Source organism: Entelurus aequoreus, linkage group LG14 (genome assembly GCF_033978785.1).
Source record: "Entelurus aequoreus isolate RoL-2023_Sb linkage group LG14, RoL_Eaeq_v1.1, whole genome shotgun sequence".
Lineage (NCBI taxonomy): Eukaryota > Metazoa > Chordata > Actinopteri > Syngnathiformes > Syngnathidae > Entelurus > Entelurus aequoreus.
In genome coordinates, this window is record NC_084744.1 from 50152959 (window position 1) to 50168703 (window position 15745).

Consider the following 15745-nt stretch of genomic DNA (forward strand, 5'->3'; position numbering starts at 1 on the left):
TTTCGGGAGGGGCACTGAAATTCGGGAGTCTCCCGGTAAAATCAGGAGGGTTGTCAAGTATGAGCGCAAGACACCAAAAAACTCAAAATAAGTCACAATGTGACAGGTCGTGACAGTACAACTACTTTGAGACAAAAGCTATAGTGATGCATGATTGGTTATGGTTTGAATTCATAACCAACAATTGTGGGAACAACTTTTTATAAAAGTGTCTTAAAAGTGTGCCTCCGCATTTTTTCATTGAAAAAAAATGTGCCTGGGCTCAAAAAAGGTTGAAAAACACTGCATTGTATTATTTAAAGCGCTGTCGACGGCACGGTAGACGTTATAGTATTTTTTTTTTTTGCACAGCAACAGCGACATCTTGCGGCCATAAGCGCGCGCTACGTTTTTATCACGGCGTTGCCCCCATGCATATCCATGTATGACCAGTAGGTGTCACCATTGAGCCTCTATCCAAACCATGCATCCAAGTCAGCCAGAATAATTTTTCCTTCCAGCTGATTTCGACGCCATTTTTGTCGCGAACGTAAACAGTTAGTGGGCCCCTCGGTACTGACTTCTCACGTTTACTCGGACGACAGCGATTGTCCTGCCCCTCTCTGCCAGTTTTCCCACGGGAGGGTGAATTCCCGTGACTTGAGCCGCCGTGTCAGCGAGGTGAGAACTACAACGACGGCCATTTTTAAAGGGCTGCCGTGAGACTAGCTTTTACACATCATAACAACAATGATTATGTGTTTGCTTGTTGGTGCTAAATGTCACGATACAGTCTGAAGACGTACGGTTTGTCGGGTAATAATGGCGCCCTCGCTACAAAAGAGGCACTCGTGTGTTTATTTTCCTCAGAGATGGAGGTGCAGCGTGGATTTCCTCACCGGGAGGGCGCCGGTATTTAAACAGGGGCGGGGAGGGCATCGCTGCCTTTGCCCGTTCGAGATGGACCAAGACTACGAGAGACGTCTCCTAAGGCAAATCAACCTCCAGAACCTGCCCGCTGAAGCCCGGCTAACCAAGGTGAGATCCGCATGGATGATCATAACATGATGTACCAGGGGCATCCCTATAGACCAGGGATGTCCAAAGTGCGGCCCGCAGGTAATTTTTTAAGGGCCCCACGGCACATTCTAAAAATACGATTAAAAAACATAAAAAGTGGTATAAAAGAGTAACAGGTGACAATAAAATGTTGCTATGTTGACTCTAATAACACTAAGCTGTCATGCAGGCTGTTTCTTTCTTCAAAACATGATAATGAATCAAAAACAATGTTATTATGAATTATTGACCTATTCAAGGCTCCAATTAGGTCACATTAAATATTCCACTTTGAGATATTTTTTGGGGAAAATTTTGCATATTTTGTGTTTGCCATATAAAAAACTATGTTGTTGTTGTTTTTTTTAAAGAAGGGCCTAAAATGAACAAAAAAGGAACGTAATAAACAACAATACAAGTTATAATTGACGGATAGATCTGAAGTTGATCTCGAGACTATTGTGTTAACAGTTTTTTTTTAAATTACGATTTATTTTTTAACACTTTACTGAGTAGGACCCTTTTGGATCCCCAATCATTTTAGTGGGACTTTTTTTTTTAAGTGTCATTGCTCAAAAAATAATAATAAATTAAAATCAATGTTCTTATGAGTTATGTTATCAGATCCAATTATTATATAATCTGAAATGTTCCACTTTTAAATTTTATTGGGGGAAAAAATTTCATATTTTGTGTTTTTTCCATAAAAAAAAATGGGTTTTCTTTGACAAAAAGGGCATACAAGTTAAATCTAAAAAAAAAAAAAAAAAACTTATATTGACGGATATACCTAATGTTGATCTAGATATTTAAACTTTGAATAATAATAATAATACTAAATAATGACTTTTTTTTGTTGTTGTTGAACCTAAACCCTTTGGAGTCCCTGGTATCAAGCCTGAGTGGAGGCCTAAATGTGTATTTTTTATACATATATTGTATTGGTTTTAAAAATAAAAAATATCAAAATGGCCCCCGCTTGCTCTGATTTTTCAGTGTGCGGCCCTCAGTGGAAAAAGTTTGGACACCCCTGCTATAGACCTAATACTGTACTGGGGCACACCTGGGGCACATCTGGGGCACATAGAATTCACGAGAGTGCACAAAGTGTGCGAGAAAACCCCCAACATATTCAGCACTTATTTATCATTAAAACAATCATAAATAGTTCTTTAAAATAGTAAATCATATCAGACTATGTTGTTGTCTAATAATAATAATAATGGATTAGATTTATATCTCGCTTTTCTATTGTTAGATACTCAAAGCGCTCACAGAGAAGTGGGAACTAGATCAGTGTTTTTCAACCTGACTCTCACCAGATCCTTGTTGTTCGCTGAGCTCCACACAAGGATCTGGGAGTTCTCAATAGGAGATGTATTTCAGAAGACGGGGCTTTGTAAAAAAAAAAAAAAAAAAAAAAAAAAAATTGTATGTGACTTGTCCGTTATCTTGAATGACGTGCTACTTCAACCACTCACATCAAAATCAACCCGTGACGCTGATGAGAGCCATCCATCCATCTTCTTCCGCTTATCAGAGGTCGGGTCGCGGGGGCAGCAGCCTAAGCAGGGAAGCCCAGACCTTCCTCTCCCCAGCCACTTGGTCCAGCTCTTCCCGGGGGGTCCCGAGGCGTTCCCAGGCCAGCCGGGAGACATAGTCCTCCCAACTTGTCCTGGGTCTTCCCCGTGGCCTCCTACCGGTTGGACGTGTCCTAAACACCTCCCTAGGGAGGCGTTCGGGTGGCATCCTGACCAGATGCCCGAACCACCTCATCTGGCTCCTCTCGATGTGGAGGAGCAGCGGCTTTACTTTGAGCTCCCCCCGGATGGCAGAGCTTCTCACCCTATCTCTAAGGGAGAGCCCCGCCACCCGGCGGAGGAAACTCATTTCGGCCGCTTGTACCCGTGATCTTGTCCTTTCGGTCATAACCCAAAGCTCATGACCATAGGTGAGGATGGGAACGTAGATCGACCGGTAAATTGAGAGCGTTGCCTTCCGGCTCAGCTCCTTCTTCACCACAACGGATCGATACAGCGTCCGCATTACTGAAGACGCCGCACCGATCCGCCTATCGATCTCACGATCCACTCTTCCCTCACTCGTGAACAAGACTCCGAGGTACCTGAACTCCTCCACTTGGGGCAGGGTCTCGTCCCCAACCCGGAGATGGCGCTCCATCCTTTTCCGGGCGAGATGAGAGCGACGCTGGGAAATCCAAACCCGGTCGTAAGAAGAGCCAAAACATCCTTGCCACCAATAAATGCTTTCAAAACCGTTCTGTGTTCATCTTTTAAATAATTAATATTCGATCGATGTCGCAAAACAGTTGCAATAGCAGAATCAATGTCAGCACACGACTCCTCGCTCCGTGCCGCCATTGTTGTTTGAATCAAACAGTCGCTTCGGCGCTACGTCACATCTATTCAGTGGCCACCTAGTCAGTGGCCTAGTGGTTAGAGTGTCCGCCCTGAGATCGGTAGGTTGTGAGTTCAAACCCTGGCCGAGTCATACAAAAGACTATAAAATGGGACCCATTACCTCCCTGTTTGGCACTCAGCATCAAGGGTTGGAATTGGGGGTTAAATCACCAAAAATTATTCCCGGGCGCGGCACCGCTGCTGCCCACTGCTCCCCTCACCTCCCAGGGGGAACAAGGGGATGGGTCAAATGCAGAGGACAAATTTCACCACACCTAGTGTGTGTGTGACAATCATCCCACCCAGCGATCCTGATTTGTTCATTATTTTTTGCTATCTGGAAGGACTTTGCAATGCCCAGACCCTTGTGTTGAGCTCAGCAAACTACAAGGGTCTGGCGACAGTCAGGTTACCGCGGCACACTAGTGTACCGTGAGATATTGTTTGGTGTGCCGTGGGAAATTATGCAATTTCACCTAATTGGTCGGAAAAAATATTTTTTGCAAACCAATTATTAGAATCCGCAAACAATGTGCCGAGATCAGCAGACTAACCATGTAATACTCTTCCGTACCAGTAGGTGGCAGCAGGTAGCTCATTGCTTTGTAAGCCTACTTTGAGACAAGAGAATTAATGACGGTTATGGTTCGAAGTCATATCGAACTGTGTCAGGTATTTGACAAGAACGACTTTATATTGTCAATATAGGCTATTGAGTTTCGTTTTTAACATTTTCTGCTGGTGGTGTCTGTCATGTATTTGTTACTCGGGTCACAGGACGATACCGGAACCATTGTAAGGGGAACTTAAGGGCGGGGGACACAGGATATGATGACATGTGTTGTGTGTTGGACACCTGGAAGTGGAAAAGTAGGAGTGGGAATAAAAGGCAGAAAAGGACAATAAGCTTTCTTTTGCTGTATTACTAAGCTTAGATTGCTAATAAGTGAACTAATACATGACAAGTTTGGCACACAACAATGGCGACAAGGATGGGATAGTGTCCCCCTGGATTTTTTCAATGAAAAAAAGGTTGAAAAACACTGGTCGAGAGCTTTGATTAATCAAAGTTATCATGTACAGCTGGGATAGGCTCCAGCACCCCCTGACCCCAAAAGGAACAAGCGGTGGATGTATGGATCCCACCCTTCCTTGTGGCAAGAAAAAGTCACATGACCAAAAAGCATTCTGTAAGAAACTGACAGGTGTTTTGTTTTCCTAAAAAAATGTGTATTTATTTTTCCTCATATGGGAGGTTTTGTATTTCTGCCATCGATATTCAAAATCAAACGACTTGGAGGCAAAAAAAAAACGAGAAAAAAAAAACATGAGATAGTCAACTCATCAACTTTCACCTCTCCCTCACCTCTTCCAGCACTCTGTTGTTCCACTTTGTCACGACAGACATGGAAATATATTTTTAAAAAATTGTAATTGGGGCCGATATTTTTAGCCATCTTTCTGGTGACAAATACAGAAATTTTACCATTTTTTTCTGGCAACAAAACCAGATTATTTAGCTGTAGCCATTTTTCTGGTGACTGAACAAGATGATTTTAGTCAAAGACAAATCGATTAACAAGACGACACAACTGTGCTATTTTTCTGTGAAATAAACTTGAATGATTTAAAAAATTGGCTCACGACTTGATGATAGGGAAAAATGTTTTTCTTCCTGAAGATAGAGCATTTAAGAACCACTGCACCATCCATAGGCTGTATCTATCAACTCACAGCAGCTTACTCAAAATCATCATTGATGCAGAGGTCCTGAGCAGAACCAGCAGACCATAACCAACATTAAGTTTCATGCTCACTGGAAATTGCTCATACAGTAATTCCCTGGGGGCTCCCCTGTCCTTAAAACCTAGTGGCACAACACAAGAACATTTCTGTACATATAGGTGCATTTTTTAAGAATGTTATTGCCAAAGAACAATACTGGTCTGTAAGTATACTTTTGTATTACCAAAAAGAGTACAATGTGATAAAAAGGTCACATTTGCACCATTTTAACCCTGAGAGTCCCTGCTCCAATAAAAAGGGTTAACTCCTAGACCTGGACAAAAGTTATTTGTAGTTGTATTTCAAACAGGGTGTACTAACAGTAGTATAAGTATAGTTAAGGCATTTACAGTAGGGAAGGGATTCATATGGCTCCATTTCTGGGGGGCTCTTCCGTGAGAGAAAGGTGGGGGTGTTAATCGTTTTGCAATGCAGTCTGTTGAAATAATGGAAAGTGCCACTCTACATAGCAACTGACGGTGTGGTCAAAGTTGCCACAAAACACATTTTAAGATATTCCGTACTTTACTGCCATCTGGCAAGTGGATAGTGCACCCTCCTAATTTGTCACGTTTCATGTGTCCGGTAAGCCACGACAAATGGGGCCATACGAATCCCCTTCCTTGTGCCTATCCCAGCTGCACTCGGGCGGAAGGTGTACAATGATAATGCCTTATTTATGTTATCAGCATCTTTGATCATTGCAATAATTTATATCCTATAAGCTTTTATTTACTGTATCATTATTAACATGTCTTGTGATGTTGTTACTGCTGTGTGAAGAACTTCGTGTTGTATAAGGTTAAGGGGTTATAATTAGAGGTGTCCGATAATATCGGACTGCCGATATTATCGGCCGATAAATGCTTTAAAATGTAATATCGGAAATTATCGGTATCGGTTTCAAAATTATCGGTATCGATTTCAAAAAGTAAAATGTATGACTTTTTAAAACGCCGCTGTGTACACGGACGTAGGGAGCAGTACAGAGCGCCAATAAACCTTAAAGGCACTGCCTTTGCGTGCCGGCCCAGTCACATAATATCTACGGCTTTACACATACACAAGTGAATGCAAGACATACTTGGTCAACAGCCATACAGGTCACACTGAGGGTGGGGTGGCCGTATAAAAAACTTTAACACTGTAACAAATATGCGCCACACTGTGAACCCACACCAAACAAGATTGACAAACACATTTCGGGAGAACATCCGCACCGTAACACAACATAAACACAACAGAACAAATACCCAGAACCCCTTGCAGCACTAACTCTTCTGGGACGCTACAATATACACCCCCCGCTACCCTCTACCCCCCACCCCCGTCCCCACCTCAACCCTGCCCCCAACCCCGCCCACCTCAACCTCCTCATGCTCTCTCAGGGAGAGCATGTCCCAAATTCCAAGCTGCTGTTTTGAGGCATGTTTAAAAAAAAATGCACTTTGTGACTTCAATAATAAATATGGCAGTGCCATGTTGGCATTTTTTTCCATAACTTGAGTTGATTTATTTTGGAAAACCTTGTTACATTGTTTAATGCATCCAGCGGGGCATCACAACAAAATTAGGCATAATAATGTGTTAATTCCACGACTGTATATATCGGTATCGGTTGATATCGGAATCGGTAATTAAGAGTTGGACAATATCGGAATATCGGATATCGGCAAAAAAGCCATTATCGGACATCTCTAGTTATAATGATTGTATTGTATTGTAACTTTTAGATACATGCTGGTACCTATTTTTGAGAGTGCATTGTTACATAATTTGTGTATTTGGGATGGAACGCTTGCACTAGACCTCATTAGATTTTGCAGGTGTAGCTAATGACTGTAAATGGCGTGTGTGTGGCAAAAGTACACCATATCTGCATCTTTTCCAAGTAAATTACAATGCAGTTGTTTTGACCTCAGTGTGAAAGTGTGACCTGCAGCCCGGTCAGCGTGAAGTCCGGGGACCGCTTCATCCCAACCCGTGCAGGAAGTAACTGGAGCATCAATTTCCACTATGCCAACGTGAGCCATTCAGCTATTAAAAACCCAGTCACCTGCCCAGGAGGTCAGATTCTATCTTTCTTTTCTGTCCAGGAGAACTGTCGCTCTCCCGCCCAGAATCCTAAAGCAAAGGATGCCACTTCAGATTCAGGCAAAGGTCAGTAAATGCACTTTGGTGGCTGTTAACGTGGCCGGTGTCCTTCATAATGTTGCATGGCTTCCAACAGATACATTGGCGTATGCTGCCCTATTGAGGAATGAGTTACTAGGTGCAGCCATTGAGTCAGTGTCGGACCTTCACACAGATGAAAGACGGCGTGCCGTCTGCACTCATGACTCTCACGGCCTCTTTCGGGTATTATAACTTTTCATTTTAAAGTATGTGCGATGTAGCTGATTGTGTTTCCTCTCATCACAGTACACTGTCCACACTAAGAGAGTGCCTTTCGATAGCGATAATGAAGTGTCACCCTACTCTCTTTCGCCGCTTACTAACAAAAGGTATGACGCATCTCACTCGTTATTACCTGTCATATGCTCCCAGGTACGCCTAAGACACTTCCTTGCTCCCTTTAACTTTAGTCACAAGCTGCTACGCTCGCCTCGTAAACCGGCCCGGAAGATTTCCAAGATCCCCTTCAAGGTGCTGGACGCCCCGGAGCTACAGGATGACTTCTACCTCAACCTGGTTGACTGGTCAGCGGGAAACTTGCTGAGTGTCGGCCTGGGAGCCTGTGTCTACCTGTGGAGCGCTTGTACCAGCCAGGTCATACCACATCTATCCTAATTATCCTTTTTTAATTCACAGATTTTGTAAATGTGTATTCTTATACTGTCATATCCACTTCCGCTGGCGGGCTGCGTCTTTTCCTGTGCACACAAATGATGTAGCTTGCCCAAAAATGATGAAAAAGTTGCATTCGGGTCGCATTTCCATTTAGACCAGACCTGGGCAAATCAAGGCCTGTTAAGCTTTTCAATCTGGCCCGCCAGTCATTCCCAAATAATTTTTTTAGATCTTTAAAGACTTACTGAAATGAAGTGTTTTTATTTAAACGGGGATAGCAGATCCATTCTGTGTCATACTTGATCATTTTGCGATATTGCCATATTTTTGCTGAAAGGATTTAGTAGAGAACATCGACGATAAAGTTCGCAACTTTTGGTCGCTGATAAAAAAAAGCCTTGCCTGTACCGGAAGTAGCGTGATGTCGCAGGTTGAAGGGCTCCTCACATTTCCCCATTGTTTACACCAGCAGCGAGAGCGATTCGGACCGAGAAAGCGACGATTACCCCATTAATTTGAGCCAGGATGAAAGATTTGTGGATGAGGAAAGTGAGAGTGAAGGACTAGAGTGCAGTGCAGGACGTATCTTTTTTCGCTCAGACCGTAACTTAGGTACAAGGGCTCATTGGATTCCACACTTTCTCCTTTTTCTATTGCGGATCAAGGATTTGTATTTTAAACCACCTCGGATACTATATCCTCTTGAAAATGAGAGTCGAGAACGCGAAATGGACATTCACAGTGACTTTTATCTCCACGACAATACATGGGTGAAGCACTTTAGCTACGGAGCTAACGTGATAGCATCGTGCTTAAATGCAGATAGAAACAAAAGAAATAAGCCCCTGACTGGAAGGATAGACAGAATATCAACAATACTACTATCAGGAGACACCGAACCAAACACTGGACCTGTAACCACACGGTTAAGCTGTGCCGCCTGGCGAAGCCTAGCAATGCTGTTGCTAACGACGCCATTGAAGCTAACTTAGCTACGGGACCTTGACAGAGCTATGCTAAAAACATTAGCTCTCCACCTACGACAGCCCTCATCTGCTCATCAACACCCGTGCTCACCTGCGTTCCAGCGATCGACGGCGCGACGAAGGACTTCACCCGATCCTCGATGCGGTCGGCGGCTAGAGTCGGATAGCGCGTCTGCTATCCGACTCAAAGTCCTCCTGGTTGTGTTGCTGCAGCCAGCCGCTAATACACCGATCCCACCTACAGCTTTCTTCTTTGCTGTCTCCATTGTTCATTGAACAAATTGCAAAAGATTCACCAACACAGATGTCCAGAATACTGTGGAATTTTGCGATGAAAACAAAGCTGTTTGTATTGGGATACAATGTGTCCCAATACTTCCGTTTCAACCATCAACGTCACGCGCAAACGTCATCATACATAGACGTTTTCAACCGGAAGTTTCGCGGGAAATTTAAAATTGCACTTTGTATTGGCATGTGTTGCAATGTTAAGATTTCAGCATTGATATATAAACTATCAGACTGCGTGGTCGGTAGTAGTGGGTTTCAGTAGGCCGTTAAGCTTTTCAATCTGGCCCGCCAGTCATTCCCAAATCATTTTTTTAGATCTTTGAGATGGAAACTGTAGCTGCCATTATGATGTGCAGTGATGTTTTCAAATGACCGTAAGTCTTGAACTATACAACGTATTTCATTGGTTGGAATCTGCTCTTTTGCATTATACAGTAGTTACTATGGTAATGTAAGTCACAGCAGCTCAGACGAGGCACCAAGCAGTGTGGGTGGGGAGCGTTTCCACAGAGTGTCAGCCTGAAATGCGGGTGTCAGGGACAGACGCGGAAAGAGATTTTTACAACAAATTCCCAAGGCTTAGTGATATATCAAATTGTAGGTGGGTTTTTTTTTTACCCTTCGCGTTAATTTTTTGCTGTGTTTGTTGCATTTTTGTTGCGTTTCGCTTGATTGTAAAATGTGTCGATTGAGAGGGGGGTGTGACGTTCATATGTTGTCAATATTCAGTGTTTTATCGTTCATAGTTAATATTGTAAACCCCACATTTTTTATTTTCATGTACATTCTGGGTGTCTCATTCGGTAAAACAATTTTAAATTCCATTCCGTATTTTAAGGCGGTCTGTCATAAAATTTTTAGCATCCAATCAGACATTATTGTGAGGTTTTCTATTAGTGTTCTTAAAAATCAGGGGCCGTATTTATCAAGCGTCTTAGAGTGCCATTTTACATTTAAGTCCTGAGAATTTGCGAAATTTAGTCCTACTCTCAAACTTAAAAATAAAAGCTATTTATCAACTTTCTTAAGTCTAAGAATCACTCCTACTCTCCACGATATTTAAGAGACCTTCAGAGGTGTCTTAAGTGGTTCGGAGTTGCCAGCAGGGGATGGCACTGAGGCGAGAGAGCGAACGTTCAGGGAGCGGAAGGATGTCCTGGCTTTGTTTGATGACGAGCAGCTGATCAAACGGTATCTTTTAGACAGAGCCGGTATTATTTTTGTCACAGATTTAATAATTTTCGATTCCTTGTTGATTTCTGCATGTGGCTGCAGTGGGCTAGTATATATAGAGCCACTCACACCAGTTTCAAATTAGTTGCCTAATTAATTAATTGGAAAGAAAATGTTATGGGAGTAGCGTATGTGTGTGGCCGTGAGGTGAGTGACGTCAGTGAGTGTGTGGGCGAGAGAAGAGAGGGAGCGGTAGCGTGAGTGCGGGCGGGGACTAGTTTGTTTTGTATTATTTTGTAGTTTATTGTCAAAATATACACTCCCATTGTCCACTTAAATATTTCTAAGATATTTCTTTATTCTTAGACAAGGGATTCCCTTCCGTGATTGGTCATTTCTATGGACACAGAAATGACGTCACCTAAAATTCAGTTTACGGCACATAGTAATGTCGTAATTCAGCTCTGAGTGTGACACTTAAGTTTCAGTCCTACACTTCGCTGAAAGTGTGAGTAAGACGCTTGATAACTAACTTTTAAGTGCAGCTTTCAGCGAAGAATGTATTTACTCTTAAGTCAACTCTTAGCAGACTTCTTGGGAGTAATTCTAAGAAGCTTGATAAATACGGCCCCAGATCTACCGGCCCCCAGACACATTTTTTTCTAAAATTTTGGCCCCTGAGTCAAAATTGCCCAGGCCTGATTTAAACTGAAGTCACATTTGAAAAGATCAGATTCCAATCAGATTTGGACTACCTTCTGATGTGGCCCAACTGATGCGAAAAGATCAGGGGCCGTACTTATCAAACTTCTTAGAGTGCCATTTTACACTTAAGTCCTGAGAATTTGCGAAATTTAGTCCTACTCTCAAACTTAAGAATAAAAGCTATTTATCAACTTTCTTAAGTCTAAGAATCACTCCTACTCTCCACGATATTTAAGAGACCTTCAGAGGTGTCTTAAGTGGTTCGGAGTTGCCAGCAGGGGATGGCACTGAGGCGAGAGAGCGAACGTTCAGGGAGCGGAAGGATGTCCTGGCTTTGTTTGATGACGAGCAGCTGATCAAACGGTATCTTTTAGACAGAGCCGGTATTATTTTTGTCACAGATTTAATAATTTTCGATTCCTTGTTGATTTCTGCATGTGGCTGCAGTGGGCTAGTATATATAGAGCCACTCACACCAGTTTCAAATTAGTTGCCTAATTAATTAATTGGAAAGAAAATGTTATGGGAGTAGCGTATGTGTGTGGCCGTGAGGTGAGTGACGTCAGTGAGTGTGTGGGCGAGAGAAGAGAGGGAGCGGTAGCGTGAGTGCGGGCGGGGACTAGTTTGTTTTGTATTATTTTGTAGTTTATTGTCAAAATATACACTCCCATTGTCCACTTAAATATTTCTAAGATATTTCTTTATTCTTAGACAAGGGATTCCCTTCCGTGATTGGTCATTTCTATGGACACAGAAATGACGTCACCTAAAATTCCGTTTACGGCACATAGTAATGTCGTAATTCAGCTCTGACTGTGACACTTAAGATTCAGTCCTACACTTCGCTGAAAGTGTGAGTAAGACGCTTGATAACTAACTTTTAAGTGCAGCTTTCAGCGAAGAATGTATTTACTCTTAAGTCAACTCTTAGCAGACTTCTTAGGAGTAATTCTAAGAAGCTTGATAAATACGGCCCCAGATCTACCGGCCCCCAGACACATTTTTTTCTAAAATTTTGGCCCCCGAGTCAAAATAATTGCCCAGGCCTGATTTAAACTGAAGTCACATTTGAAAAGATCAGATTCCAATCAGATTTGGACTACCTTCTGATGTGGCCTAACTGATGCGAAAAGATCAGGGGCCGTACTTATCAAACTTCTTAGAGTGCCATTTTACACTTAAGTCCTGAGAATTTGCGAAATTTAGTCCTACTCTCAAACTTAAGATTAAAAGCTTTTTATCAACGTTCTTAAGTCTAAGAATCACTCCTACTCTCCACGATATTTAAGAGACCTTCAGAGGTGTCTTAAGTGGTTAGGAGTTGCCAGCAGGGGATGGCACTGAGGCGAGAGAGACGTGCGCGAACGTTCAGGGAACGGAACAATGTTTTTTTTTTTTTTTTATGACGAGCAGCTGATCAAACGGTATCGTTTAGACAGAGCGGATATTATTTTTGTCACAGATTTAATACTTTTCGATTCCTTGTTGATTTCTGCATGTGTCTGCAGTGGGCTAGTATATATAGAGCCACCCACACCAGTTTCAAATTAGTTGCCTAATTAATGAATTGGAAAGAAAATGTTATGACAGTAGCGTATGTGTGTGGCCGTGAGGTGAGTGACGTCAGTGAGTGTGTGGGCGATAGAAGAGAGGGAGCGGTAGCGTGAGTGCCGGCGGGGACTAGTTTGTTTTGTATTATTTTGTAGTTTATTGTCAAAATATACACTCCCATTGTCCACTTAAATATTTCCAAGATATTTCTTTATTCTTAGACAACGGATTCCCTTCCGTGATTGGTCATTTCTATGGACACAGAAATGACGTCACCTAAAATTCCGTTTACGGCACATAGTAATGTCGTAATTCAGCTCTGAGTGTGACACTTAAGATTCAGTCCTACACTTCGCTGAAAGTGTGAGTAAGACGCTTGATAACTAACTTTTAAGTGCAGCTTTCAGCGAAGAATTTATTTACTCTTAAGTCAACTCTTAGCAGACTTCTTAGGAGTAATTCTAAGAAGCTTGATAAGTACGGCCCCTGATCCATGTTACTTGAGGGCAAAATAAAAACAGATTTAGTGTGCCGTGTAAATGGGGTCTCTGTTGGTTTCTCAACGGATTCGCCCCCCACTTTATCTACTAATTAAACACTTCATTAATTTATCAATATTAATTTAACAATTAAATATATGTACCCACTCAATATCCATTTCTCAAGGGTTCTTCTGGTTATTTTTGAGTTTTTCCTTGTAGGGGATGTGGTTGAGTTTGTGTAGTCCTTTGAGTCATTTGTGATTAAGAGCTATATAAATACAATTTGATTGATTGATTGACAATTATGGTTAAATTTGCAGATCATTTTCTAAGAAGGACTAATATCTTTCAAACAATAGGAACCCCACTGAACTTGTTAGAAAAAAATACATAACAAATAAACATATTGTGCAACCGGAAAGTTTTCCACATTTTTTCAGACCCTTATTTCAAAATTGAAAAAACATTTTTCCGCTAATAACCACATGTGCAAAAAGTTGGATTTTTTTTCATTGCAAATTTAAAAAAAATGCATCAGTATTGACAGCCTTTGTTCAAAACTTTGTTAATGCGTCTTTGGCAGAATTTTATACATGAGGCCCCAAGCTTCGGTCATGACAAAGGCTGTGAATACTTGCGGATTTCTTCATGTTTTTTGATTAATTTGCAAACATTAAAAACAAAATGTTCATGTTGTCATGTTATAAGGTACTGTGTGTACAGTTTTGAGTGAAAAAGGCTATAACTAGGGGTGTCCTGATCCGAAATCAGCAAAATAAAAATCTCAGATATAGTACTCCAATACATGTGGTCAAGTTTACTTGTGCAAAGCTCGACAGCAACTGAACAACTAAATATCCTCTAATAAGCACACAGAAGCTGGTCTTTCCTGGTATTTTTGGGGAATAAGGTAAACATGCTAGTATAGGTTACTAGGATCTAGCAGCTACATGACAGCTAAGCACACGATAGCACAATAGTTCTTAATTGAACAATACTGTAGTCTAAAACACATTTGTCAGTATAAACACATATCAAATATTTGTAGTTGCATATTACTTACAGATACAAAGTCTCCAAGGCAGATGTGTATTAGAAAGTATCCAGTAACATGTGTGTCCGCATCGTTCAACTTACTGCGGCATAAGCTTAACTCAATGTATTACTTTAACTTAAACCAATTTCAGACTATTAATAATGAATGCATTAGTGTTTTTCATGCCTACCATTGTTCTCTGTTTGAGTATTTTTACTTGATCAAACCTTTTCTAACAATCCACACACACTACAAAATAATAAAAGTATGTTGGATTCGTGCTCACATTGACTTGGATTGACATCTGAAAATTGGGAAATCCTTAGCTGTAATTTCAAAAAATGTGGAAACAGTGAAGTGCTACGGATCAAAGGTCAGGGTCAAAGATATGTCCTGTTTGTTGTTTTGTTTTGTGAAAGTATCTTTGTTTTGCATTTGGTCCTCACAGGTGACAAGGTTGTGCGACCTTTCAGTGGACGGTGATTCTGTGACGTCAGTATGCTGGAACGAGAGGGTAAACTACATGAACTGAAGTCGACGGTGTCGATGCAAAGCAAGAATAATACATTAATTTACACTGCATTTACTTACTAACTGAATACTGACCATGTACAGTAGGGAAGGGACTCATTTGGCCCCATTCCTTGGTGGATCTCGCGTGAGAGGAAAGGGGGGTTATTCATTTTGCAACGCAGTCTGATGAAAATAATGAAAAGCGCCAATCTATGTAGCAACTGACGCTGTGGTTAAAGTTGGAATTACCACAAAGCCCATTTTAGGATATTCAACCCTCTACTGCTATTTGGTGCCTAAAGTGGATAGTGCATCTCCCCAATTCGTCACGTTTCATGTGTCAGGTAAGCTGCGACAAATGTGGCCACATTAATTCCCTTCTTACGGTATATAGCACGGTAGATTTGGGGTTAGCACATGTGCCTCACAGTCAGGGGATCCGGATTTAAATCTCTATTAGACATATGGATGGATAGTTACATTTACAATCAAAATGATGGATTGATTGGTCTTAAATCTCTCTCAGGGAAGTCTGGTCGCTGTGGGAACCCACAAAGGTTACGTTCAAATCTGGGATGCGGCGGGCAGTCGAAAGCTTACCAGTTTAGAGGGTCACTCAGCTCGCGTGGGTGAGTCACACCGCTGCTGTTTGCCGTGTGTTAGTTGTTTTTTTTTGTCACATGACTCTCTATCTTGCCATTTGTGTTAAAGGCGCCCTGGCGTGGAATGGGGAGCAGCTGTCTTCGGGTAGTCGGGACAGAGTGATCCTTCAGCGGGACGTCAGGACCCCCCCTTCTGCTGAGAGAAGGCTGCAAGGTCACAGGCAGGAAGTGTGTGGTCTCAAATGGTCCCCTGACCACCAGCATCTTGCCTCTGGGGGCAATGACAACAAGGTACAGTACATGACGCCTGATCGTGCAGTAAAAGAGCACTAAGTACAATGGAACCTCGACCTACGAACTTAATTGGTTCTTC

The 15745-nt window shown here is 42.0% G+C and overlaps 1 protein-coding gene across 1 annotated transcript in view; it reads left to right on the forward strand.

Annotated features, from left to right (window-relative positions):
* The first annotated feature begins 460 nt into the window (after positions 1 to 460).
* The window catches only part of LOC133665427 (fizzy-related protein homolog), a 26417-nt gene continuing 11132 nt past the window's right edge, over positions 461 to 15745 (forward strand). The window contains exons 1-10 of the mRNA XM_062070719.1: positions 461 to 660; positions 850 to 1017; positions 7166 to 7267; positions 7340 to 7403; positions 7474 to 7601; positions 7665 to 7747; positions 7829 to 8012; positions 14706 to 14771; positions 15297 to 15399; positions 15482 to 15663. Coding sequence (XP_061926703.1) covers positions 940 to 1017; positions 7166 to 7267; positions 7340 to 7403; positions 7474 to 7601; positions 7665 to 7747; positions 7829 to 8012; positions 14706 to 14771; positions 15297 to 15399; positions 15482 to 15663 — 990 coding nt within the window. The 5' untranslated portion in view covers positions 461 to 660; positions 850 to 939. The remainder of the gene's footprint in view (positions 661 to 849; positions 1018 to 7165; positions 7268 to 7339; positions 7404 to 7473; positions 7602 to 7664; positions 7748 to 7828; positions 8013 to 14705; positions 14772 to 15296; positions 15400 to 15481; positions 15664 to 15745) is intronic.